Source organism: Calcarisporiella thermophila (assembly GCF_041956535.1).
Source record: "Calcarisporiella thermophila strain CBS 279.70 unplaced genomic scaffold VTP21scaffold_9, whole genome shotgun sequence".
Taxonomy (NCBI): Eukaryota; Fungi; Calcarisporiellomycota; class Calcarisporiellomycetes; order Calcarisporiellales; family Calcarisporiellaceae; genus Calcarisporiella; species Calcarisporiella thermophila.
Genome location: NW_027192199.1, coordinates 209548 through 236009, shown reverse-complemented (window position 1 = coordinate 236009; position 26462 = coordinate 209548). Strand labels below are relative to the sequence as shown.

The following is a 26462-nucleotide window of genomic DNA, read 5'->3' as shown; positions in this document are numbered from 1 at the left end:
TCTCCCTTCCGGGCATCGTCCCAGGATTTTTTTTCCCTTTGTTTTCACGCCGCCTCTATTCATGTTTCATATTAACCTAAAGTCGGAAATCAGGCACTCTTTCTGCTATAACTTATTGGGCCTAGCCGATTACTGCACCCTGATCATAGAGGCCCCTTTTTTCCGAAGGAGAGCTAAGCACATTAATTTACATGTTTAATTATACTAGATATGGCCTCTTCCACTATGGTTTGAAAATAGATCTTGAAGAAATAAGCTTCCCGCCGTGTTAGTATTTGTACCCTCTACGTTGCTATGATACAAACACACAAATGAGGTTGTTGCTGTGGCATGCGCCTGGAATCCTCTCCTGACTTTACCTAAGGTTGATCCAACTGATTTCCAAAAAGTTTTTTGTAACTGGTTGTCACTATTTTTGCAGATGTATTGTAAATTACAAAGTAACGCCGCTAAATAACCTCATAGTCAAGGGACCCTGATCTTAAATCGCAAAGGAAAAGTCTGGGGCCCATTTGCATGTTTATTTATCCCTGTAACTTATTAGCTTTGTTCCTCTTGGATTTCCACGTTCCAGGAGAATATATTTGGCTGCAGAAAATTTTATTAATCAAGCTTGGCGGACTTTGATCTCTAACTAATTTTAGTCAATTTTAATAGCTTCTTGGATGTTTATATTAGCCTCATGTCAAGGTTTACTTTTTTTTTTGTACATCGAATAATGAAGACAGTTTTGATATTGCAAAAATAGTTCCAGAGGTTACAATAAAATGCAAAGAAATAAGAAAAGAAGGATAGACAACAAAGCATTATTAACAAAAACTTTACTATTCCATTCCATAATATGGATTAAGATTATATGCGTTATACCACCCCTTCCCCCTCCTTCTCTTGAAGAAGATATTGGATCAAACGAGAAATGCGTTCAAATCTCAAGGTTGTTTGAACACCAAATCCAATCATATAAGCCACTATAGATGCAGGCCGCTCGTTAGCGCGCCCAGTAGCCCGGATTGATCGGCGGGTGGAGCGGCCGGGGCTGCTGGAACAGCGGCCGGGGCCACCGCAGAGGCTTGGATAGCAGCCTGGTCCGTCGCTGGAGCGACACGACCAGCATTGGACTTGTGGTGCTTCTTCTTGTGATGCTTTTCGTCACGCTTCTCAATCTCGCGCTTCTTTTCCTTCTTTTCTTCCTCGACGTTTTCAGGAACTGGGAAAAGGGAGTGCTCATTCTGGAATTCCTGGTACGCGAGTTGACCTGGAGGAATGATCAAGACATGCCGCTTCCTGTTAAACTTGGCGGGTTGAGCGGAGATTTTTTTCACGATGGTGGCGGCGCGATAAGCTGCAAGTTTGTCGACTTTGCGTCCCTTCTTGTTCTCTTTGTGATGCGAGTGATGGTGATGGTGATGCTCGGGTTTGGGTTCAGCTGCAGGAGCGGTTGAGGCACCAACTGGCTGAGCAAGATTGGCGGCCATCGGCGCTTGAGGTTGTGGTGCAAGAGCAGCAGCAGCAGCCTCTTGACTTGGCCTACTATAAGTATGAGAAGAAACAGAAAAAGAAAGCGGTCAAGTCAAAACTCATCATTATAACGATAATCGAAAAAAAAGCTGCTTACATCGTAAGGAGGTTGTTCACGTCGGGAATAGAGAGCCCTTGCAATTCGACTCCACGACGGAGAGGAACGGCTTGGCAGAGCATTACCAGTGACGACAAGGCGATGAATACAATTTTTTTCATGGTCTTGAGTGTTGGGCGCTAGGCTGAGTGGAGTGTAGTTGTGTATTCGAGTGCTGGGTGAAGTTGGAGTGGGTGGGATGTGTATGTGAGTGTAGTTTAGCTTTATGATGTCAAATGAAGGCAACTGCACGAATGCTAGAGATTGTAGTGATGGAGAAGTGTGAAAGAGTGGAGCAAAGGAGAATGCCTTGTAAAGGTTTGCTTGGTGGGAAGCTAGAAGAAATGGGTGATGAAGGAAAGCAGAAAAGTAAAGCAGGGGACGAAAGCGATTCTTTATAAATTCATTTGGAGACAACTAAAAAAAAGGGATAAATGAAAATAAAGTGTAAAATAAAGAAAGTATGAGCTCGGATCCTGCCATGTGGCCCCTTTTTTTGTTGAATTAGCCTTGACCATGATCTAATTCAAAAGCAGATAGCCTAAGCAATGTCAATGCGTTTCTGTGGAGATGGAAACTAGGTGTGCTTTATTTGGGAGGTGGGGGGATCGGCCAAGTCTGGGAAAGATCCCCTCATGCAGGATGGCGTGCAGAGTTGTGAAATGGGTAGCCATTAATATGGTCAATGGGGGAAATCCTCACCCATATTGTATCATTTTGCTTCGGTCGATGATCTTTTAAGCGCTTGGACATCAATTTCCATACTCCTAACTCGGGTATATTGAAATATCAACTAAGCCACTCTGCCCTTCCGCTCTGACCTCGAGAATTAAGGATAAACCGGATGGGTGCGACCTTAAGCTGATTCTCCCGCTCTGCTCAAGGCGGTGAGATGTTCAAGATTGACAAGGCCAAGTAAGGGAAAGAGACCGGATGAAACAGAGGGAAGTGGGCTGGAGAGGATCTCGGATATCGTAGACAATGCTCCATCTCACTTAGAAGTAGAAAGTTTTCTGAGTACAAGGAGGTGCCCAAATATGATCGGAAGCACTTTCCCATCACTTGAATGTGCACTGTGCTAGGACAATTTTTTTTTTTGATATGATATATACCAAAACCAAGAAATTAAGAGAAAAGTGAGGCTCAGCGATTATCAAATAATTGTATTCGACTATTAAAATATCAACTATGAAGTAAGAAAAATGGCACTTCTATCTCCTTTTCTGTTCATATAAAATCCAAAAAAAAGAACAGTGGCTAGAGAACATCATGAAAGAAAAGGCTTGTTGGTTGAAATAATGTAGAGATAAGTTTCTCCTCTTCTTCTATCCACCCGAAACCCAACGTGAAAAATAGGATAACCCAAAGAAAGAATAGAAAATGTGTAAAATAAAGAGAGAAAAAAAAACCGATTACACTCATAAAACACAGTATAATTAAAAGAGAAGGGGGGAGGGGGGAATTTTACGTGACTTTATTAATTTTTATCAATACTTCCATTTTGTAACGAAGGGTTATATTCTGGATCACACCATGGCCCAGCATTGGAACGGTCGCATCCCTCTGGGCACTGACATTTTCCGCCGAAAATGGCAGGCAGGTTTTCAGGCTCAACATCTTTCAGCAGTTCCTGTTGGACATTCGCGCTTGGAATCACGATTTTGTTTACTGTGACTTCATCAAGGAAGGGCTATAAAAATGACGAGGCCGTGAGTTAGAGTGTTCACCAATATTGATAGCTGGCATATTTACCCTAATCATGCTCCAGACAGTAGAGAAAAGCATTGGCGCATTAATCACATACATTTTCCCCATCATCTGTCATAAACAAACAGGTAATCAGTGAGTTCGCGGCATAAACACTCTTATGGACAAGAGATTATGCCGTACCTCTGGATAATAATCCTGTGCAATGGCTGAGGTACGTCGAATGAAACCGAGGGCAGATGGAACTTGCATCAGTGAGAGTCCCTGAAGATCTAGGATCGTGAAGCATTGCTCAATATTCCTGCCTGCCAACAAGGAGCATGCCGGAAACCGCTCGTTCATGAGCCCTTCATAGCTCACCACAAAAGCTTGAATCATGCGGTCTTCGGTGGTGATCTGAAACATCTCATTGATGTCAATCTTGCCTAAGTGTTCCACATAGATAGGTCGGCCCAAGCGATCTATCTTGTGATACTAAAGGCGAAGTCGAAGGGAATTAGAAAAAAAAGGGTCTAGCAATAGAAGATATAAATCTTGGCTGAATAAACATCAACTCACATAGCGTGGATATATACGAGCGATCCGCTCTCCCTCGGGGAAATCAAAATTGCGCACTAGCTCCTCGACTCTGAATTCTTTGCGCCATTGCTCACAGTTCCGGAACATGGTCATAGTTAATTCATGGTCAAATTTTCGCGCACGTAGAAAGCGCAAGAGCAGATGATCCGTATGCCGTTTTTCATCGTAGAGACCTTCCTTTTGGATCTCATCTTTGAAGCGTGTAAGCGCAGTCTGTTGTGCAGGTGTTAGGAGACCAACTCTACCAGTATTGCCAAAGTTGGAAAGGGTAGAGAGATTTGAAGAGGTACGAGAATCGGAAGGTGTTCCCATCAACCAGCTACCCCAAGAACTCATCTTTGCTGTTGACAATAGAATTTATTCAAAGACAATAAGCAAAAGTCATTATGGATATATCCATTCAAAATTGAATCCATGTCGACCATCTGTGAGATCACGGTCGGCATTAAAAGATGCATACCTTGATCTTTGAGAATATGTACTGGCTATGGAATAATGTATACAGAACACTGAATCTATGAATCGGATCAAGAAAGATGGGATGATGAAGGAAGATATTAATAAGAGAAGTAAAAAGAATTGGCCTAAAACTATTGGAGGACATAGGTGGCTTATTCCAATTGACGATATATAAAATATAAGCCACAGATAGCCCAAAGAATACAAAATTACTGCCATTATAGAGTTGCTGAGAAGTATGACTGAGCTCTGATACTTGATTGGCTACGATGTGGGTATTGGGAGTGATAAGGTATAATGCGATATGCCTTATGCAAGCGTAGCTAATTGTTGGACATAATGGTATATATCTGTCTAAACGCATTGTTTTTCGTGCTGCCTCTCATTTCTACTAAAGCAATGTGTAAGTTATTTCAACGTTAACCCATCAGCACTGGTGAACTGGATATAATAGCACTATTTTTGGTTTTAACGCGAAATAAAAGAAGGGCAACATCTCATTCCATACGCATCCAGAAAGATGAAATTACCATTACTTCTGAAAATTCAGATGAATGATAAAATAAAATGAAAGTAAACGAAATTTTCCCGTGTTTTTTTTAATCAAATTGGGTGAAGCTTGCATCAAAATCATTATGATGAGGACAGAGGATTTTGGACATAGCTCTTTCTATTAATTGTTTACAATTTTTTTTTTGCATATCTTTAAGAAGCATTCATACAACTATAAGTAATTTCAGTGTGCGTTTTTGCTTTCCTATTAGCATAGTTTGTCAATATTAGAAAATTTAAAATTCGGAATCCAACGTGGTACCTAACTGTCGGTTATAGAAGATAGCTGGTCACTGAATATCAATAGAATTAAATGGAAATTGCCCGAGTCAGGATATATTATCGATTTCATTATCTTCAAAGATATCTCATTTGGTTCAATGGATCGACTCGGGCGGGGTGGAATTTCAACAAGGATTCGCAAATCAGTACAATGTATTATGGGTTGAAATCTCGTTCAAGTTGCCCGCTTTTTTTTCGTGTCATTAAAGTCAAGCAATAGCTGACACGTCCGGGAGCCGATCCCTGACCTTATTTATTTCTAGGATCCTTACCGTGGCTTAATTCCCATTTTCAATCAATTGGGAAAAAATAGGGACGGGCACAGTTGAAGAAAGGGATGGCTCCCCTAAAAGCACGCGTATAGTTTGTGTACTGGTTGTGAATGAGCCTGGATCAATTCAGGTATCGAGGGCCAGTTATTTTAAATTAGGCACACGTGCTCTGAATCCCATATATTTGATTTACATAATAAACTCGTAATGCTCTTTGATTACACGCTCGCTCACCGATGTTTCCAAATTGGAAGCTACATAATCACAACAATTACCCCGAGTCAACTCTAGCAAAGGCTGGCTCTGTGGGACATCCTTATGTGAGGAGAGGGATGAGGATGCAAGCCACAACCACATTCGAATGTCAAGCGAACATTCGATCCAATTTATCAGCTTGCTCTGCGCGAAGGGTTAGCGCGGAAAGCGCATAAAGCCGATGCAAACAACGGAGTGGGATCTCCATCTACATGCGCAAATAGATTCATGCCCGTAGTAGATGAGCCGAGTTTGGACAACAGGAGATACCTACTGAGAAGAGCATCAGCACGGGGATCTCTGCTGATTTTCAATTCCAATGGGCATATCGTGGAATTCACCAGCGGAGTTGGCAATTCAATCCCACATATGTCAAAGCTTTCTAAATTAGAAACATCCTAATGGTTTAATATCATTTGTATCACGCTTAATAGAGTTGCGCGAGTACGGCCCAGTTGTGCGGCTAGAAAAACATAAGGTTGATATCCCCCGGCTACTTGTGTCCTATGAGTTCAGAGCGGGACTAGGATCAAATGGACGATAAGGCCACTCGCTCCTCTCCTTGCTTTGCCATATCCTACCTTAGCACTTTGGCTTGATGCACAGGAAACTCGCTGCATTCGAGGTTAGCTGTGGGCCGCAATGTGCGGGCGCGCTTTATTTCTCATAATAATAGTTCGCTGAATGAAAACTAACAACCGATTTAACCAATCCACGGGCCATCAGATTATTACCTACCAATTTGGTTAAAAGCCGTTTGCTGCTAATAAAATAGAATATTGTACAAGAAATCCCTCCCACCTTTCTATCGCCCGCTTCCTCTAATTCTCTCCAAACGCAATAAAGCAAGCTATTCCGCGCACTTTCTGCGAAAGTGATATCCCCACGGTTCTCTGCGAGAACATCCCCTCCCTCATTTTGTAGTTACCCTTGTTGCCATCCTTTTTCTAGTTTTCCCCTCCCCTCTCTATTATTTATTTCATATTAGTGAACGATGAAGCTGAAAACTACACAACTCCTCGCATCCCCCATATCCCCTTCCACTCCACTTCTCCCCCTTCATTCTCCCTCACCAACGCGCGGTCCCCGCAAATACCTCCCACTTTCTCCCAGATATGAGCTGCGATTCTTCCTGTCGAAATACCGTTTCCTCCCTTTTTTACTTCTGATCCTTACTGCCACATTCATTTTCCATCTGGCCGTGCTCTCTCTTGAACCAATGCCGGGAAGTCCGTCAGACATCTCTCATCAGCAGAGAATGGCTGCAATACATCAAAGAAAAGTGGACGCTCGGTATTGTGGAGGACCTTGCAAGTTTTTATTTCCTGTTTGGGTTGGCGAGCAAGAATCGAAGGCCCAGATGCATTTCCAGCAGTTGGCCATCCTATCATCAAGACTCAATCGGACAATTGTCCTACCAAATGCAAGCAAGGGAAGGCTTGGTAGCTGCCAGAAATTCCCTTTTGCGCATTATTTCTCCAATGTCACACTGGCTAATCGGTTTCCTTTCATAACCCAAGAAACGTTTGGTCAATGGGCAAAAGAGCGTGCTACAGGCCCATCCGGTCGAGATGCAACAGCACAATACGTAGTGGTTGAGAGAGGAGCAGATGGGAAGATCGGACCTTATAATGATAACAATGGAGTGAGTGAAATTCAGATTACCGAGTCAAGCAAGGGAGGAAAGCAGAATATCTCGCCTTCTCTCAACTTACACAAATTTCGTCGCACTTACTGCATCGACGACATCCCTCTCCGGTACGATCGCCATTCTACCTTCCGCTTCCATACTCAAAAAGGCGTCGACGACACTGAAATCGGCGGCGATGATCTCGTGCGTGCCCTTGACAACTCAAATTTCACCAGCGCCGCAAGCTGGTTCATGCATGACAACAGTGCCGACGTTTTGCTGGTACGCTATAATTTGCGCCTCGCTATGTTTGACATGAAGGACTCGGATGGCAGTTGGAAATCCCCTCTTGTATATGACAGCCAGTGGTACGAAGAAGCAATGACCGTAGCAAATGAATTAAGACCATTCATTGCAGTCCACTGGCGGATGGAAACCGTTGCGCCTCAGGTACTGCCTCAGTGTGCGGCCCAGCTGGCCGACTATCTCGAGCATACAAAAAAGCGCCTCAATATTAAGAATGTATATTTGGCCACGGATTATCCTCTTGAGGGCAAATATGCCCATTCCTCGACCTGGCATAAAGAGGATATGACGGAAAATCATCACGAGGCTATCCGGATACTTAAGGAGAAGATCGATGTCGTCACTTGGCTATCGCTGAATGAAGACCGTAAGGCACGAGGAAGAATAACCCCGGCCAAAGATGTATACTATTTGCAGAGAGAGCGAAATGGAAGCTTCCAAAAACCACTCATAGCTAAGGAAAGAGCGGGATTTGGTGTCATTGATGTTAGGGACGAGCTTACTCCTGATCTCGAGGACCAACATGGAGGAGAGGCCATTGATGACCAGTACGATCCAGGCTTGCTTGGGATTCTTGACAAAATTACGGCTACTCAGGCAACATATTTTGTAGCGGGTTCTACGGAATGTGCTAAGCTTTCGAGTTTCACGTCGCAAATCGTCAGGGAACGTGCAAAACTAAGAGATATGGAGATGCGTTTTTTACCAAGAGAGGGAAAAACTATTCTAAATCTAATGGATCAATGGTCATGAATACCAAAGCTTCTTACCCTCTTTTTGTTTGTATATTGCATTTTTTTTTCATTCTTTATTCACTCCTTCGAATTGCTTTTTATTTTCCCTTTTCTTTCTTTTACCTTGTTTTGCATTGCACTTATATCTGTTAGCTCTTTTGCTATTTAACTCTAAATTTTCGCTTAAATCGTTTTCTTTCTCTTTGATAATTTGTGGCTTGTAACTTAACCCTTTTTTATATGAAAGACACTTCCGCACCCTACCACTTCTATCGAAATAAACTTATCTAAAATGTCTACACCACCATCCAATTTGGTTGAATTTAGAGCGGGGAAGATGGTCCGGGATGGAAGAATGTTACGGCCTGATACTCGCAAAGGGTAATTTAGTTGAGCTTTTATATTGTAAAGAGTTTGATTGAAAGATTCACGTCAAATCTGGGTAGACTAGTGTATTTATACAAAGAGCAAGGAACTCTACGGTTCTGCTGGAAGGATCGACGGAGCAATCAGGTTGAAGAAGTGAGATTTTCTAATCTTTTGTATTTATATCATTCTACCAATCTTACAATTTTGCCCTCCATACTTTCTTTTGGTTTGATAGAACTTGATTATTCCGCCCAATAATCAGGCGATCTTTGAGCGCATCGAAAACTGCACTACTGGAAGAGTCTATATGTTGTACATTTTATCTAGCCGACAGAGGTATTTTTACTGGATGCAAGACGCGAATCCCGAACATGATAGTGAGATAGTTGCACGAATAACCGAACTCCTCGAGGAGGAAATAGACGCCGAAACCGGTGAGGCTATGACTGTAGACTCCAATATTGAAGCAGAGCAAGAAGGAAATCCGTCCACTAATAACCTAAGCCAAACGCTGAGCCAGATATTGAGCGGCATTCGCGTTCCGCAGAGAAGAAGAGATATTCGGTTGTCACACGTATTAGAACCAAGTGTCGTAAGACAACTGGCCTGGGATGAGGATGCTCACAAAGGCAAGTCTTCCTGAGTTGCCAAATTACTCCTAGTTCTTTATCTGATGTAATTTTCCCGGTTCATCCTTCTTTTGCTCCCTGCCATCTGCAGCTTTAAGCCAACATATCCCAGCTTCGCTAGGTCAAACTCCTGAAGACGTAGAGGAGGTATTGCAGAGCGCGCAGTTTGCACAGGCAGTGAAAACTTTAGATGCGGCATTACGTTCTGGCGGTCTGATTCCTTTAGCAGCAGAGATGGGTTTACCATTGGAGGCTGCAAGTAGTGTGGAGTCATTCTTGATTGCGCTAAATGAGCGAGAGAGAGAGAAAATCACGGAGGGTGAAGAAGGAGATAATAGGGAAGTTGGAGATAAATAAGGCGATCACACGGAATTGTAGGCATTATCAAATATTCGACAAAACATATATCTCCCTTTATAATCTATTCGTTCTGCCTAAATTTTATATTTAGTGATGGGGGATTTCAGTGAGGCCACGAAAATAGTTTGCTCCAAAAAATAGAGAAAGGTCCCTTAATTGCATTTGAAGTTGAACTATTTAAGTCCTGGTGGTGGATTTTCAAAAAAGCATCCTTTTTATATTATTGCTATTTTTTTTTTTTCATTACCCCTTTTGTGCGCGGTTCAATATTCATTTTGGTAATGAGCTTAAAGTGTCGAAATTATGTGGCTGTCTTACCGAGCCTCGACTTCCGTTTTTATACTCTCCAATATTGAACCGGGAACGTGAGATGACTTGAAAGTGAATCTTCTTTATTATTTAAATAATATTATACCCCTTATTTATTCTTATCGTCATCATCTAATATCGACTCCGCGATAGCTTTCTGAAGCCATTATCATAGCTCTGATACAGAGCATCATCATACATTATTCACAATACACATTTTGGCTCAGAATCATACAATGATGCATCGGATTGGGGCACTGGCTTTACTTTCTTCCTTTTTCATATTCCTTCCCACGAGTTTGGCACAATCTTCACAGCCATCTCCTCTACCTCCGTGTGTTGTATTCCTCGAAAATGGTGTCGAAACTCCATCCATCTGGTCCCTTGGTCAAACTAGTCAAACAGGCGAATTTTCAGCATATAGGGTTTCTCCTCCTTTTAACTCGAAGTCCGTCCCATGGGAAAAGATTGGCAGTATTCCCGTAAGATCACCAGCTAATGCAGTGTGTGTTGCAGGAAATGATGGAAGAATTTACATATTTGGGGGAGAATTTGCATATTCTGTTAATCAAGATGCATTGAGTTGTCGAAGTGGTAGGTTATAGTTCGTGGAAGATGAATAATTGGCTGGATTTTTTCTAAAATAAAACACTTCCTACTTATAGCACCTCAAAGTTCGACAGTTATGTCCCCGACTGCAGTTTCTCTTTCAACAACCATCACTTCCTCTGCTCTCGATTCAACTACCAGCTCCTCGACTACGAGCGTTTCCTCCACTGTGACACCTTATAGCGATGTCAGTACACAACGCGCGAGTAGTGTGAATCCGACTCCATCTTCCACTGATAGTGGTGAGGAAGGAGAAGGGGGTGAAAGTAGTGATGAAGATGATGAGAGCGAAGATTACGAAGATGAAGAGAGAAGAATGAGACTTAAACTGCGGCGAAGAAGTTTAGTAAGTAAGACACAGAGTGGAAAAGCAAGGTTTAAGCGCGCGCGGTCAATTCGTATGCATAACCATCGGTTAATGAAAAGACAAGAATCGCAGCCATCTGGAGAGTCGCAAAGTCAAGACACAGGATACCTATACTATTACGATACTCAAAAGAAGGCTCTCTGCCAATCACCTCCTGTGCAGGGGTCAGCCGTGAGTGAGCTCCACTACACAACCAATATAACGGCCACATGGACATCTGACGATAAAATTATAATCTTTGGAGGTTCTAGTAATTCCAAAGTGTTCGTCCTCGATCCAAAATCTTGGACACTTAATGTGCAGAACAATACCCCTCAAGGACCAGAGACAATCTCACCTCTCTCTTCCGTTGGTATATTTGGGCAGAAAGCATATATTTTTGGAGCCGGGAAATATTATCCCTCGCCTCCTCCTAATACCCTCACGATTTATTCATATGATATCAAGTCTTCCACATGGGAAAGCCAGATCAAGCAGGTTGGAACCAATACCTTTTCAACTAGTGTAGGGGCTAAAATCGGCGACAAGATGTATATTGTGGATGTCGGTGGAAGTGGTGCAGTAGCTATCTACGATCCGGCAACTGGGGGGCTGAATACAATTCCCGCCGCCACATCTGACACGGGTGGAGCTGGATCGGCCATGGCGCAAACATTAAACGTGGCTCCTCCAGCGGGAGCTTTGACTCGTGCTCGGGCAGTGTCCGTTCGAAACTCGCTTGTACTCTTTAATATACCAGCCGATTCCAACCAGCTTTCTGAGCAGGCGTATTCATATGATACAACAAGGCAAGAATGGATCGTCTCAGTCGGGGACTCAGATACTTCTTCGCAAGTGAAAAATTCTCCAAATAACAGCAATGGGAGTGGAAATGCAGGAAATTCGGCTTCCCAGAAGCAAAATGCTGAGAGTGGTATTAATCTTGCCGCGATTATAGGTGGGAGCGTAGGAGGAGTTGCCCTCATCGCACTTATTATTGGGCTATTTCTCTTGTTTAATCGGCGGAAGAATAATAGCTTGACTGTGCGAAAGGAGAATGACCGGGCCTCCGACACTATATCGGCACGTGCACTGCAGCGTGAGTCAAATGGAACAGCAGTACAGGAGAAATTTTCTATACCGCCCTCTCCCCAGTTGATCCCATTCGGACACGCGCAATTTTCCGAACATCCACGGTCACATCAGACAGCTTCACTTCAGCTGGAGGAGGTTCCTCTCAACAATTACAATAACCAGGGGCGACGGCTTTCTGGTGCTGGTTCAACAAGACCATCATTTGCTAGTGAGAACGCTCCTATGCTTACACCCACCCGTGGGAGTTTCTCGAGAGATGCATATTCTATGACTCGTTCACCAGTTACATCTTCGAGTATATCTTTTGCTACGGCCGCGATGGGTGGTTTTGTTGCGTCCACTCTCGAATTAGAGACACGTTATCTTCAGCGTCGTCAAACCCGTCTTACTTTTGAGGAGGCCAAAGAATCACACCCACACGCCCCGGAGAACACAGTTATTCTTGGGGAATATGTATTGGAAAAAGGCCCACCCATCCGCCTTTCCAACGGTGCTCTCCTTCGACACGCACACCATACCTCGGGTAGAACAGTTTCATTGGAGTTTTATGCGGTTGAGATGGCTTTTAATCGCGAGGTTAGTTTCCGAAAGTACCTGCAGTCTCCATATGTGATGGAGATGGTGGATGCAGTTGAACTAGCCCATGGTGCTGCAGTGCTACCCTATGTCATTGTCTCAGAGCCAACCATGTATCGGATGGATCAGGTACCACACCTGACCCATGATGAAATGATGTATTTCCGGCTAGTTGCCAAGGTAAGTTATTCTCCTATCAGTTTTTTTTTTTTCATTTTCTTGGAGAAATATTTACCGATGTGTATATTTTACTTTATCGTCTTAGGGGCTTGCTCAAATGCTCTCTTTCTTCCATGGGAAGGGCATCGTTCACCTCGCACTGGAAACTGCTGCTTTCCTAAGTGAGGACTCCGATGTAACCACCTGGAAAGTAACATCATTCCAGCATGCACGCTTTGTCGGTGAACCCACGGATAAAGTGTGCAATGGTTATAGCGCACCCGAAGCTCTTTTTGACGCCGAAAATGAGTCCGTGGCGAGTCCCAGAATGGACATGTGGTCCTTGGGCTGTATATTATACGAAATATGGACACGAGAGCCTCTCTTTGCTGATGGCGAGGAGGCGAGCGCCATGCTTGCAGGCGAATGGAACCGAGTGCGGGACGGAGGTGATGGCCAGGAGCCTGGGTTTGCGGGGTGGAGTGTACCACGAGTGGAGGAAGACGAAGTCGCCACGATTCTGAATGGGCTTTTGCAAGTTGATCCGGGTAGGCGGTGGGATTCAGGGCGAGTGTTGCGCGAATTAGCTGGAGGAGCTAATTGGGATTAGGTGGAGTAATAGCTATATATATGCCAATGAGAGAAAGGGATTTTTTAAATCCTTCAGTTTTATTTATTTAATAATTATTTATATATCGAATGGATTTACTTCTTATTTATATACTCATATCCTCCATATAACTTTTTATCCCATGCTATTAATATTTTGATCAAATCAAATATCTATTTCATCACACTGAATTGGCTCTCATCAATTTAAAGTTGATATCGTGGCGCAGCGCTCAATAACGTTTTGTGCAAGTAGGAAAAAATTTTTTTCTTGCACAAAGGAAAAATCGTTTTATAATAGCTCGCTCTTCTAATATACGCAACTGCTTAGTGTATTAACTCTGTTATTTTATCTATTATTAAAAAATAACGGACAATTGTCATTATTTTAATTTCAATCTTCATTTACTGTAAAATAATGACCTCGATCACATCACACTATTGATGAAGTACAACCCAAAATTAATCTCTTTTTTTTGTGGGCTGATCACCTTTTCTTTTACTTAATCTGACTTTCTCTCCCTTTTTATATTCAGTTTCCTATATTTTATGCTGGCTATCGGCGCAGATAGCAGGACGCGTTGATCTAATAATATCCATTGCGCCTCGCGTCTTCTTTCGCACCAAATTATGTCCTACCAGGAAGACTACACTCAACAGCAGCACGCACAACGCCATTCCACCACCCACTTTTTACCGCAGCAGTCTGCATCCCAAAGTCCAACTCATTCCACTACATTTCACCAACCTTACCCGCGATATTCACATAATGTTCATTCACCCTCGCAGCAACCATCCACGAACACACAACCGACACCATCGACATTTGCTACGAGCTCGTTTGGCTCTTCTTCCGTGCGTTCGTCCTATAATGCTGCATCAAATTTTGACCAAGGAAATACTTTCATACCGCAAAATGCTGTTAAGTTGTCGAGTGGGGATGCTTTCGTTACACCGTTCTATAGTTCGTCGGGCGGGACTGGTACCTCAGGAGGGTTATCGTCATTTTACCCATCAGTCGGAGGAACCGCAGGGAGATATAGTGCCGGGGGTGGGAATGCTAACTCGATAACCTTGCAACATCCATCCGAAACTTCAAATATATCCCCAATTTCTCTAACACAGTCAACGCATTCAAGTCTGCAGCAATCGCAAATGCAACAACACCCTTCACCCAAACAGCTGCAACAAGAACCTCAGCGCCAGTCGCCATTACAACAGCAGCAGCAACGAAGTCTTTCATATTCACCGAAGGAGCAATATACTCAAGCAAATCAACAGCAACAATTTACAGCAATACATACACCATTGGCGTATACTATAGGAAATGTACCGTCAGGATTGGGTACCTCAGGCCTCACAGCAAAAAATTGGCCACACATATCTACAACAGGAGGGATCGGAATGGAGACGCCAGATGGTACTACAACAGGGCAGATAGGCGTGGTAGGGACAGGATTCGAAGGAATATCCTCAAATATAGGAGCTATGCAGAATGTTGGTGTAGGTGAAAACCTGGAGAGAGGAGTGGCAATCGGAGAGGAGGAGGAGGTATCGCAAATATACGATTTATTATGTTAGGGAGAAAGAGATTATTAATTTTTTTGACATTTAACGATACCCATTTAGCAGACTGTGAGTGACACTTATGAAACACCAGTCAATATGAACTCAGGATTTTCAAGTCGAACACCTGCTACCTATAGAAGTCCTGTAGCTGGACAGGCAACTCTGCCAGTGTTTGATCAGTCAGCTCAACAAAGAATTTCAGATAACGGTCGAGGAATTGGGGGAGGGTCGGGGGCAAAGAACGATGTAAGCGGAATTTATGTTTCTCCCGCGCGTCCATTTTCCGCATTCAGCGCTACAACAAATCAAAAGCGATTTTCACAACCAATTGCGATATACGATCAAACTGCTCCCGATGCTGGCCAGGTGTTTGGCAATGCCGAGACGGATGATTTGGCTGCAGAGGGTATGGCTGCTAACCGCGTCTCGCTCCGGCAAAGCTACTCTACAGGTATTGAGGGGGAAGAGAATTATCGAACGTTTCCTCAAAATATGTCTCACCATACCACCAGCACAATCAAAACTTCGCAACCGCAGCAATATCCGCAAAATATCCCCATATCGCTTCCTTCACCCCAACCGTCATTTCAACCTCAACAGCGACCGCAGCAGTCGTGGCGACAGACTACAGCGCAGAATGTAGTGTCGTTTCACTCGATTCACCAACCGCAGCCTATACATCCACCACCTTCTTTACCTTCTTTATCTCAACCACAGCAAATTTCTCCTCAATTACAGCACCAATGGCCTAGCCCAGTTTATTCATCAACTACCACGCAATCTTCTCCGCAGGCTTCTCATTCAATTCGTACCCCACAGCTTCAACCGCGATTATCTCCTCAGCAACCGATTATACAGCCAATATTTTCAACCACGGCGAGTGGCGATGAGAGTACGTCTCGGCGAACTGTCTTCAATGAACAAGTGTCTCCGATCTCAGTCAGCAATGCCCATCCAGTTACCACCAATGTTGTAGAGCCGGGTGGAGATAACACGCAACTCCCTGTGACAGCTTTTCAACTTTTTGAATCCGAGCGCCGGCCGCAGCTTGAACGTGAACATCCAACCATGCAATTGATGGAGATTAGCAAGCTTCTTAGCCATGAGTGGGCAAATATGGATAGGGTAATGAAGCATCTCTAACAATATTTTATGATTTATGTTGATGCAACTTAATAGAGTATTAATCTTATTATAATTCTCATAATATAGATGCAGAAAGAGGAATATTCAGGTCGATTGAATAGCTCGACGAAACTTGGTATGCAAACACCTAGCTTTTCTACGAGCAAGCCCTTACAAGAGCGGCAAATTACCCCCGCTGCCGAAAATTCGTCCTCGAAAGTCGAGACTAGTACCATATCGAAACCAGTCCTGTGGCCTGCTCCACCGCCGCCAGCTTCATCTGCGATGGTGGCAGGCATGGGACCTGTTAGCTTTACTCCAGCTGCAGCTACCGCTAAACGTTCAACATTCCCCACATCCACGGTCTCGGACTCTGACGCTCTTTTCCGCGACGAACCAGAACGCCTCAAGCGACCAATGAATGCCTACTTGTTATTTAATCGCGAGATGCGTCATAAACTTCTCGATGAAAATCCGAACATGACTGTTGCAGAGTTAAGTCGTGAGATCTCCACACGATGGCGGTCGATGGATCGAGCTACGAAAGAAATATACATGCAGCAGGCGCGAGTATTGAAAGAAGACTTTCTGTCAGAGCATCCAGGATATGTGTTTCGTCGTAGGACTAAGGCGGAAATGGCGATTAAACTGGGCCGGAAGCGGCGGATTGGAGCCTCTGAGCTCGACGAGGGCGGGGGCGGATTAGGGGATGATGAGGAAGTTGATGAACTCGAGGCATCCCCGCCAGCATCTGGTGGAATATCCTCCACGGCTGGTTCACAACATAATGCGGCAGCTAACTCACAGCAATTACTTAAAAGGCGTAAACGACGCGCAAAGGATCCTAAAGCACCCAAACACCCGATGTCTGGGTTTTTCTTTTTCCTTTCTGCAATGCGCCCTGCTATAGCTGCGGAACTACCTGGGAGTACGGTGGGACCAATAAGTAAAAGAATTGCCGAGCAATGGCGCAGCATGAGCGCTGAGGAGAGAGAACCTTGGGAAGAAAAAGCTCGGAGAGATAAGGAGCGGTATGCACGTGAGACGCAAGAATATCACGCAGCGCAACATGAGGGGGTATACACAGAGGAGGAGGAATTACCGTCGAAAGGCGAAGAGGGCGAGGAGGAGTTGGCAGGAGATTTTGGCGACGAACAAGACGAAGATCTGGGAGATGACTTGGGTGAAGATTTGGTTGATGATCTGGGTGAAGATTTAGGTGAGGAGGTGGAGGAGTTAGAAGATGATGTGGAGGAAGATGAGGTGGATGATGAGGATTAAATTAAGGATGCGTGCATGAATAGCTTTAGGTATGGTACAATTATTGAACCAACTTGAAAGCAAAAAAATAAAAAGATTAAAGCATAATTTTTCCTTTATATTTCAGTTTTCTCTTATTTTACCATTTGGAATAATTTTTTTTTGTAACGATATTCTCCATTGAACAGATTCGCTTTATTCTTTTTTTCTTTTCTCATTCAACCTCTTTCCTTTAAGTATGATCCTTTTATTTTATATACTTTATATAATATTCTCCTACTGTTACTTATATTTTTTTGTTTTGCACTAATACAATTACCAATACTCTTTTTCTGCTATTATTATTACATATTCCGTTACTTTTCTTTTCACTAATTATTTATATTTTATTCGTTTTAAATTAGTGCATGTTGTTTTATTTGTGGGTATACCTAACTCTTGGGTGTGTATACGGATTTTTATGGTGATAATAAATCATAATGCATATCTTTGTATACACCCTTGGACCTTTGCATACATCTGTTTCTACTTAGGGCATAAATGGTAAATGAAATTTTTTTATGATTATGTCATCCTCAGACGTCACCTTGTTGAAGTTATTTTATCTTCATTTTTCTCTTCGTTTCGTTTTCGTTTTCAATTTCTGATTAAACACTCCATCAGTAGAAATATTGCTGTTGTTGTTGTTGCCCTTTTATATATATATTTTTTTTGCTATTTGATTAACGTTAAAACTCTTACTATAGTTATTTTCACTTTGCCTTCGTTTTTTTTTTTAGATTGATATCTTCTGCCTATATTAGTTTTTTTTCAATACGTCAAAGATGGCTCATTATTCTGATGATGAAGATTACATCTGCCCCCTCTGCATGGAGGAATTGGACATCTCTGATAGGCGTTTTCGCCCGTGTCCTTGCGGCTATCAGGTATTGAAGAGTTTTTTTCATTCTCTAAGTCGTGTTTGTAAGTAGCTTCATTATCTAAATTATGATTTTTGATTTTGCGGTTAGATTTGTCGATTTTGCTGGCATCATATAAAGGAAAATCTAAATGGGTTATGTCCGGCATGTCGGCGAGAATATTCAGAGCAGACGGTGGAATTCACTCCCATTTCTCCTGAAGAGTATGTATTTTCGTCTTCCTAAATTGCAGTCAATCAGAATTAAGATTAACAACTTTCTTGTGTATTTGCGTGTATATATATATAGACTCGAGCGTAATAAAAAAGCAAAAAAAGCAGAAAGAGCGCGAAAAGAAGGAGCATGAGATGCAATCCCGCAAAAATCTTGCGAACATGCGTGTAGTGCAAAAGAATTTGGTGTATGTCATTGGCTTAAGTCCAAGGGTGGCGAATGAGGAGGTTTGTATTCGCGCTCATATGTTCATGTCATTTTAATTGTGTTCCAAAAATGCTAATTGTCGACTGCAGACTTTGAAACAGCCAGAGTTCTTTGGTCAGTATGGCAAGATATCGAAAATCGTTATTAATCGTCGTAACCCTGCAGCCACTTCGTCGACAACTCCTGGTGTCGTTCCACAGCCAAGTATCGGCGTGTACATAACATATTTCCGAAAAGAGGATGCAGCTCGAGCTATTGCCGCTGTAGATGGGACAGTGGTCGATGGCAAAATTCTAAGGTAAAATTTTTTAGTTTGAGGACCATTTGTTTTGGCTGAAGGCTAACTTTGAAACTTGATAATATATAGAGCATCTTATGGAACAACAAAGTACTGTACGAATTATCTACGTAATATGCCATGCCAAAACCCTGGCTGTATGTACCTGCATGAACCTGGTGAAGAGGCTGACAGCTATACCAAGGAAGATTTATCCTCTCTGTATGTTACTTATGTCCACTTCTACACCGTTAAAAGAGCATTTTTGCTCATCCTTGCGATTTTCCATATATTTTTAGAAAACATCACCCAAAGGATCACCACCAAGTTGCAGACCCATCCGCAAGACCAATGCTTTCCGGGCGACACTCGTCCAGTGCCTCCGGCCCTATTTCATCACCAATTGTTCCACGCCGCTCCGCAACACTAGATAGCCCCAACTTAGAGCGTCTAGGACGTCACCTTCCTGGTCAAGAGGAAAAACACGACAGCGAGGGTAAATCACAAGTTTGCCAAATTAAATCAATTTTAGTAAATGTAAACACCAACTGTTGCTACTAGGCTCTGCTTTACCACCTACCGCCTCTTGGGCGAAGCAGGTTGGATCTGGAAGTAATCCTTCTACGCCAACTCTTAACACGCAGGATTTCCCTGGATTCCCACTACCGCAACGAGCTGCAACACCCGACTCTAGTAGAGGCAGAATACGCAGTGAAACAAAACAAAAAACTACTGCAACTACATCACATCGAAGATATCCGTCGAATGGAAGTGCAGTATCAAATGAAACTTCAAAGAGCTCCAACGGAGAGGCTGCGTCAAATGAGGATCAAGCCGCAGAAGAGAAGAGAACAGAGACGACTTCTCCTTCTTCACCGTTATCTCCGCAGCAATCACAAAAGCAAGCTATGCCTCCGTCCCCAGTAAAAAAGACAAGAGAAGACTCTGCACAAGCTTCATTATCCTCTGCTCCCTCTGAGGATCTCGCGGTCGTGCTTAGCAAATACGTTTTTGGTGAGGATATTGATCAACAAAATGAAATAACAACATCATCTGCAGCAGCAACAGCAAGTGATGGTATTCTTTCCCGTGAAGCTCTGGTTAATCTTTCATTCGGCAATCAGCTTGCGGAACTTGCGGCAAGTGCAGCGCAACTCCTTGCGGGTGCGATGGACCAATTCCTGCTACATGTGGTGCTAGCAGCTAGACTTCCTTCCACCTCTTATAATGGCATTTTCGATCCATTTACGACCGATTCTTTTGGTGAGAAACATGGGTATGGTAATGGGAGCGTGAGAGGAGGATCTAGATGGATAAGCTCGTCATCCACAAACATTGGAAATCAAACTCAATCTCCTGCTAGTGTATATTCGACACAACCTGCTTCAGCAGCCGCTGCCGCTGCAATATTTGACCCTTTTCGTGAGCAGGATTCACACGTGCAGCAACAGCAGCAGCATTCTCAACAATTAAAGCGTGACGGAGGGATTGGGTTTGGAGGGGAGAGGTCCCGGTTTGGGTTTGCACAAGACTCCGCACCGGCCGGGAGTGCAAGTGGGTTCACAGCTGCTCTTCCCGCCAACGCAATAATGAGCAACACAGCAGGAATTAAGGGAACTCAACAGCAGGAGGATTTCAGAGCACTTTTCCCAAATGTGGACGTAAACTTCAGCTCTGGGCGGAATCCTGCGGCAGGAGCCGGAATGTGGGGAGAGGCTGGCGTTGGAAACAATGGGCAGCAGTCTCTTGCCAGCTCTATGGTTCCAGAGCAACAACAGTTACAGCAAAACCTACTCCTTCCGCAACATCATCATCTCCCACAATCGCATCTGCAACAACAGATTCCTCTACAGTTCCAGCAGTCACGCGACCCTGCGGGATTAGTAAAATCGCCTCCACCTGGCCTAAATTTGAACACCGCATCCTCTCGCACTGGCTTCACAACATCGCCCAATGTATGGCCTTCTTCCACCGATGTTCCCTCATCGACGCCCACCGCTGACCTCTCAGAGTTTGGACTGATGGGTATCCCTAAACAGTCTGCCTCCGCAGCAAGTGCCCATGAGTTCTTTGGACAATTTTTGAAAAAGGCTACTAGTGAAAATGTGGGCGGTAATGGCAATGGGAATGCGGTGGGAAATGCAAACGGATATAGTGGAGCTCAAGGTAAATCCAATTCATCTCTTTTATTTAGTTCTTCTAGGAATAATCTCCATGTGATTGCTGGCAATAGGTATACCCTTTCAGGATCCTGCTATAATGTCTGTGCGCATGTCACAGATGTCCAATAAACCGCAACAAGGGCTGTTTGACTCGATCACAGCCTCCACAGCATCGGCAGGAGGAGATTTTGGTGGTTTTTCTCCTGCGGCAGGATTTAGAAATGATATGGCAGGTGGGTTTCCAACTTCTTCGTCGGTGATGGCAAACCGTAGATTTTGAAGAGGTTTTTTCATTTGATAAGAAGTGAGATGGGGGAGCGATTAAGAACAAGGTGGGGAACTTTTCTTTTTTCTTGAATTTTTTTCTTTCATTGATTTTCATGCCTTTTTTTCAATTCAACCTCCACAAGTCTTTTAATATTCTTCCCTACCTTGCCACTTCCCTTTGTTAATTTCGCATCACCCTTTAGTTTTATTTTCACAATTTTTTTCTATTCATTTACAAATATTTATACACCCTGTTCTAATTATATTTTTCTTTTATATACATATTTGATAAAGAATGAATATATAATTTTCATTACTTTATTTGTTTCAAAATGGATTTGCATATGAATGAATTATTTGCTCTATTTAACTTACTCTATTTTCTCTCCAGGTGTTGTCCTTTCTTCGCTTCTCTGTTTTCGCACTGTTTTATATACGATTTTATAAGCGCTATCTTAGTGTAATATCTGAACTAATCTCTTTTTTTCTTTCTTATCTGTGAAGATGTACGAGATCGATCTGGCGGTGAGAGATGGATTGGCGAGCCGATGAATGCTACTATCATTGAACCTAGCAACGCGCAAATGCAACCTATACATCTTCCACTTCGACAGCAGCTTCGACAAGTTTCCGCTAACGAACCGAAATCAGAGGGAGAACATGAGGAGAATGAGGCTGAGCCTGAGCCTGAGCCTGAAGAGGAGGAACAGAAGCATTCAGGGCATGAGGGCAAGCCTGAGCAGATGTCGTTCGACTCCACCTCGCCCGGTTCTCAACAGCTTTCTTCACAAACTCGTAGTGGGAAGAAGAAACGGCGATCAGCGGCCAAGCAGCAGCAAGCTAATGTGGGCGGGGTTTGGGATGGCAGGCAACCGTCCTTGTCGTCCTGGGAAGGGGTGGCTGACCAGCAGCACTCAATGGGTATTGTGGAGGCTCTGGAGCGTGAGGTGGCTAACGCGCGGCGTGAGGCAGAGATGGTAGAGATGAGGTTGCGGGCAGTCATTGAAAAAAATCGGCAGATTTTCTTGTGAATATTTCGGTTTATTTTTAATAGTCTTAAATGGTTCTTTTATTTTATTTATTCTTCTGTTTACTCTATTTTATGGTATTACTCAGCTACAATGAAAATGGCTTTGTTTATCCCTTAATGATACTCCTTTAAAAACGCTTTGAGTTTTCACCACTAAGACGTCGGTTTCCATATTGCTCCGTTTCCAATCTGAGATTCAATATTGACTAGGATGAATTTACATGTGAGTTCTAAGATGCTTTATTTGATCCTCTCATGATATCTTCAACGACGATCGCTTGATCCTGTTATTCATTCTGCATTCTCTTTTCTCTCTAGCCGCATCCATTCTTCATCACATCAATCCACTACCTTCTGCAGAAGTTATATAGACGGCATCCTTTTCGAACCCATGGAATACGTAGGGAAATTAGGCCGAGTTCTGGTCACCGTGAATCAATTTTACCGCGAAATTAATCCCGCAACTCTTTCAGGTGCGATCGATGTCATCGTGGTTGAGCAACCTGATGGCGAACTTGCTTGCTCGCCTTTTCATGTCCGGTTCGGAAAATTATCGGTGTTGCGTCCACAAGAGAAAAAGGCAAGATCTCATAAATTCATTGAATATTTTTGGTTAAAAGCTAACCTTTCACGAATCATTAACCTTTGTATAGGTGGAAATTAAAATGAATGGAGAAATTATAGACTTTCCAATGAAAATTGGCGATTCTGGTGAAGCCTTTTTTGTATATGAGACGGAGGAGGATCTACCAGAAGAGTTCCTCACTTCACCCATAGCAAGCCCAGTTGTATCGCCTTCAGCAGCTGAACAGCCTGTAAGCCACCTTTTATTTTTCTCATCAATGTTTGGAGGAATTTAAAGAGTGAACTGCTGTTTAAATTGTTATGATAATAGGAACCACCATTCTTAGATTTAAGTGTGTCGGACGCTAAAGTTTTGGAGGGTGAGAATGAAGGTGACGGATATGTAAGTGCAAACAGCACGAGCGGTTCAGGTATATTACCGATATAAAAACTTAGGATTCCGTTGCATATTTACGAACCCTTTATCTTTACGTTCTAGAGGGTGAGGGAGAGAGTCCAAGAGAAGCTGTATCGAATAGAGTTAAGAATACAAAAAAGAAGGGAAATAACACTCAAAATGGACCTAGTATGGCGGAAGCGGTTATGGCAAAATTGTCAAAGGAGAAAGAGAATAAAGAGTCGCCGGAACAGCAAGAGCATTCGGTAGATGCAGTGCAGGATAACAAACATGAAAAAGACGAAGTAAAAGAATCAAGTAAGCCTTTATTTATTTAGCTATCATGAAAAAAAGTGCACGTATTCATACTTATTTCTCATTTATTAAGAGCCCCCCGTCATCGATGCAACCGGCTATAAAACTGATGTTGAAGCTCAGGCTGAAGAAGCAGAAGCAAATAAACCCTCAACTAAATCCGAGCTCGATCTTCTCGCTAGCGGAGGAAAAGTAGATGTCCTTGCACATAAGCACTCGCACCATCACCGATTTACAGATGAGTTTGCACCCGTAGCGGTGCCATCCGCTCCCTTTCATTCCCATGAAGCTCCTGAAACTCCTGACCACACACCTATCTCCACAGAAGTTCCTACTCCTGCACGGCTGAGAGAACGAAGTAAGTCGTGGCCGCCACAATATTCCAATGCTCCACTCTCAACACTTACGCGGGATGAGAAAATCTTGACACATGAAAATGTGAAGCCACAGCCTTCAACATCCACTCAAAGGAAAATCAATTACGCGAAAACTTTGCGGTTAACATCAGATCAACTGGTTTGTAGTTTTTCTATAACTTGAAGGTGCATGGGGTGTTAACGCAGATGAATTGACAATTTTTTTTGCAGAAATCCTTGAAATTAAAAAAGGGAGTGAATACCATTTCCTTCACTGTTTCCTCTTCATATTATGGAAAGGCGACGTGTGTGTCTAAGCTTTTCTTTTGGGACCATGATACCCAAATTATTATTTCTGATATCGATGGAACTATTACAAAGTACCAAAATCCAGCCTCATTTCTTTATCTGTTGTCATCTCTCTAAACATCTTTGCTCATTTTTCTTGGTTAGGTCGGACGCGCTTGGACATCTCTTTACTATGGTTGGAAAAGACTGGACACACACTGGTGTTGCGAAGCTCTACACACATATTCACCAAAATGGCTACCAGATACTCTACCTGACCTCACGTGCAATAGGCCAAGCGGATTACACGCGAGATTACCTAAAAAAAGTCGAGCAAAATAATTACCAGCTTCCGGATGGACCCGTGATTATGTCGCCAGACCGATTATTGACTGCATTCCATCGTGAGGTTATCATGCGAAAGCCAGAGCTCTTTAAGATGGCTTGTTTAAGAGATATTCAAAGGCTATTTTCGGACCGCAATCCATTTTTTGCTGGATTTGGGAATCGGATAACGGTATGTCGTAATCTTTTTTTATTCATAGATATTATTGAAGTTCTAACTGCGTGGATTTTCGTGGATTAGGATGCTCTATCTTATCGCAGCGTAGATATTCCCGCTTCTCGCATCTTCACCATTGACCCAAATGGTCAGGTTGTGCTCGAGTTACTGACATCAGCAGGCTACAAATCATCGTGAGTCCCAGAAATACACCCCCATAACCACATCCTTGCTTACCTGTTTTAATTTTAGATATATGGATCTAAGTCAACTTGTCGACCAACTCTTTCCACCTGTGCACCAAAAGCTTAACAATGATTTCACCGATCTGAACTGGTGGAAGGCCCCGTTACCAGATATTGAGCTCCCTGAGCCTGAATCACCAGCATCATCACCTGGGGTTGGACCAGTTGATGCCACTCCAGGAGGGGGCACCCGGTCCATGCTGCGTTCGCTGACAAGTATAGCCTCCAATTCGCGTAAACGTACTCTGCCATCTAGTCGCTCAGAAACTTCTTTGGGGCTCGCAACTTCGCCGTTGCTGAAGAACCGTGCATCTGAGGCGAGTTTAAGTAAGGCTGTACAGGAGAATCAGCTAAAGGAGAAGGAGAAGGAGAAAGATAACGAATTATCACGGTCACCACCCACGTCTTCCTCACGATCTTCGCCTCGCTCGCTATCTCCGTCCTTGCTATCGAGTCTTGTAACACTATCGATCCGAGACCGATGGAGTGGGAAGACTGAAAAGGACGACAAGGATAAGGCGAACGAAGAAGAAGATGGAGGAGACGTGGAGGAAAATGGTGAGGAAGTAAAGGGTGGTCACTCATCGGAAGACGATGTCTTTGATTTTGATGAAGAGGAATTTAAAACACCTTTTGACTTGGACAAAATACCATTTTTGTGATAAACATTTAATTTTATATACATATATATAAGCAATGCTTCATTGTGTATATTTTCCACCTACTAAACTAATGCTTGGTTTTTCTTGTTCACAAGTATTTGCAAGGGCTTTGAATAGTTATACAAAATCCCAATTTAAAATTCCTCGATCACAAAAATAACAATGATCGCGGCTTATGTGGGGGAAAGCTATGTACCATTAAATTAGGCTAACCCAGCTTCTCGCCCTGTCGTTTTCCACTCCACCTTCCATTTCTTGTTGATGAAGTTTTCTATAAATGATTTTTCCTTAACTTGAAATCTTCATCGTGAAATCTAGAGGAACATATCGCTTAACCATCACTCTCTCCTTTTAGACTTCATCCCTCTATTTTCAGATAACATCAGTAATTATTGAATAGTTTTTATTCTCATCATCTTTTATCTCTCAAAGAATTTCCAACCCATCTCAGCTTTGTTATTCGTCCACTTAGCTTTAGCTTAAGTAATTGGTTGTCGTTATTCCCTTCCCCCCTCTTTCTAACTACCATTAGGTTATCTGTCTTTACCACATACTTTTTTTTCTGTGGCGCTTCATTAAGGCATTGCTAGATCCGGATCTCGTTAGCTTTTATAACCAATTTCCTTTTAATTATATCTCCACATACTCTCA

The 26462-nt window shown here is 43.1% G+C and overlaps 9 protein-coding genes across 9 annotated transcripts; 7 read left to right on the top strand and 2 right to left on the bottom strand.

Annotated features, from left to right (window-relative positions):
• Nucleotides 1–968: 968 nt before the first annotated feature.
• On the bottom strand, nucleotides 969–1737 carry VTP21DRAFT_11455 (uncharacterized protein; the record flags this gene model as incomplete). Its single annotated transcript, XM_069390901.1, has 2 exons — nucleotides 969–1530; nucleotides 1616–1737. 2 exons carry the CDS (start codon nucleotides 1735–1737, stop codon nucleotides 969–971), a joined length of 684 nt encoding a protein of 227 aa, XP_069252086.1.
• A 1355-nt stretch (nucleotides 1738–3092) lies between these two features.
• Nucleotides 3093–4237, bottom strand: VTP21DRAFT_11454 (uncharacterized protein; the record flags this gene model as incomplete). The annotated part of the gene is made up of 4 exons (XM_069390900.1): nucleotides 3093–3305; nucleotides 3368–3433; nucleotides 3506–3796; nucleotides 3881–4237. 4 exons carry the CDS (start codon nucleotides 4235–4237, stop codon nucleotides 3093–3095), a joined length of 927 nt encoding a protein of 308 aa, XP_069252085.1.
• Nucleotides 4238–5702: 1465 nt separating this feature from the next.
• On the top strand, nucleotides 5703–6265 carry VTP21DRAFT_11453 (uncharacterized protein; the record flags this gene model as incomplete). The annotated part of the gene is made up of 3 exons (XM_069390899.1): nucleotides 5703–5786; nucleotides 5860–6073; nucleotides 6156–6265. The coding sequence occupies 3 exons, from the start codon at nucleotides 5703–5705 to the stop codon at nucleotides 6263–6265; spliced, it is 408 nt and encodes a 135-aa protein (XP_069252084.1).
• Nucleotides 6266–6715: 450 nt separating this feature from the next.
• On the top strand, nucleotides 6716–8410 carry VTP21DRAFT_11452 (uncharacterized protein; the record flags this gene model as incomplete). The annotated part of the gene is made up of 1 exon (XM_069390898.1): nucleotides 6716–8410. One exon carries the CDS (start codon nucleotides 6716–6718, stop codon nucleotides 8408–8410), a length of 1695 nt encoding a protein of 564 aa, XP_069252083.1.
• Nucleotides 8411–8683: 273 nt separating this feature from the next.
• On the top strand, nucleotides 8684–9746 carry VTP21DRAFT_11451 (uncharacterized protein; the record flags this gene model as incomplete). Its single annotated transcript, XM_069390897.1, has 4 exons — nucleotides 8684–8772; nucleotides 8838–8913; nucleotides 8996–9389; nucleotides 9481–9746. 4 exons carry the CDS (start codon nucleotides 8684–8686, stop codon nucleotides 9744–9746), a joined length of 825 nt encoding a protein of 274 aa, XP_069252082.1.
• Nucleotides 9747–10294: 548 nt separating this feature from the next.
• VTP21DRAFT_11450 (uncharacterized protein) lies at nucleotides 10295–13453 on the top strand (the record flags this gene model as incomplete). The annotated part of the gene is made up of 3 exons (XM_069390896.1): nucleotides 10295–10652; nucleotides 10724–12864; nucleotides 12950–13453. The coding sequence occupies 3 exons, from the start codon at nucleotides 10295–10297 to the stop codon at nucleotides 13451–13453; spliced, it is 3003 nt and encodes a 1000-aa protein (XP_069252081.1).
• A 629-nt stretch (nucleotides 13454–14082) lies between these two features.
• VTP21DRAFT_11449 (uncharacterized protein) lies at nucleotides 14083–17427 on the top strand (the record flags this gene model as incomplete). The annotated part of the gene is made up of 3 exons (XM_069390894.1): nucleotides 14083–15003; nucleotides 15085–16146; nucleotides 16234–17427. 3 exons carry the CDS (start codon nucleotides 14083–14085, stop codon nucleotides 17425–17427), a joined length of 3177 nt encoding a protein of 1058 aa, XP_069252080.1.
• Nucleotides 17428–18456: 1029 nt separating this feature from the next.
• On the top strand, nucleotides 18457–22483 carry VTP21DRAFT_11448 (uncharacterized protein; the record flags this gene model as incomplete). Its single annotated transcript, XM_069390893.1, has 8 exons — nucleotides 18457–18529; nucleotides 18615–18766; nucleotides 18836–19044; nucleotides 19114–19245; nucleotides 19323–19519; nucleotides 19585–21189; nucleotides 21257–21454; nucleotides 21957–22483. The coding sequence occupies 8 exons, from the start codon at nucleotides 18457–18459 to the stop codon at nucleotides 22481–22483; spliced, it is 3093 nt and encodes a 1030-aa protein (XP_069252079.1).
• A 390-nt stretch (nucleotides 22484–22873) lies between these two features.
• Nucleotides 22874–25811, top strand: VTP21DRAFT_11447 (uncharacterized protein; the record flags this gene model as incomplete). The annotated part of the gene is made up of 9 exons (XM_069390892.1): nucleotides 22874–23062; nucleotides 23136–23297; nucleotides 23378–23477; nucleotides 23546–23761; nucleotides 23832–24274; nucleotides 24346–24494; nucleotides 24568–24919; nucleotides 24989–25098; nucleotides 25157–25811. 9 exons carry the CDS (start codon nucleotides 22874–22876, stop codon nucleotides 25809–25811), a joined length of 2376 nt encoding a protein of 791 aa, XP_069252078.1.
• Nucleotides 25812–26462: the final 651 nt, after the last annotated feature.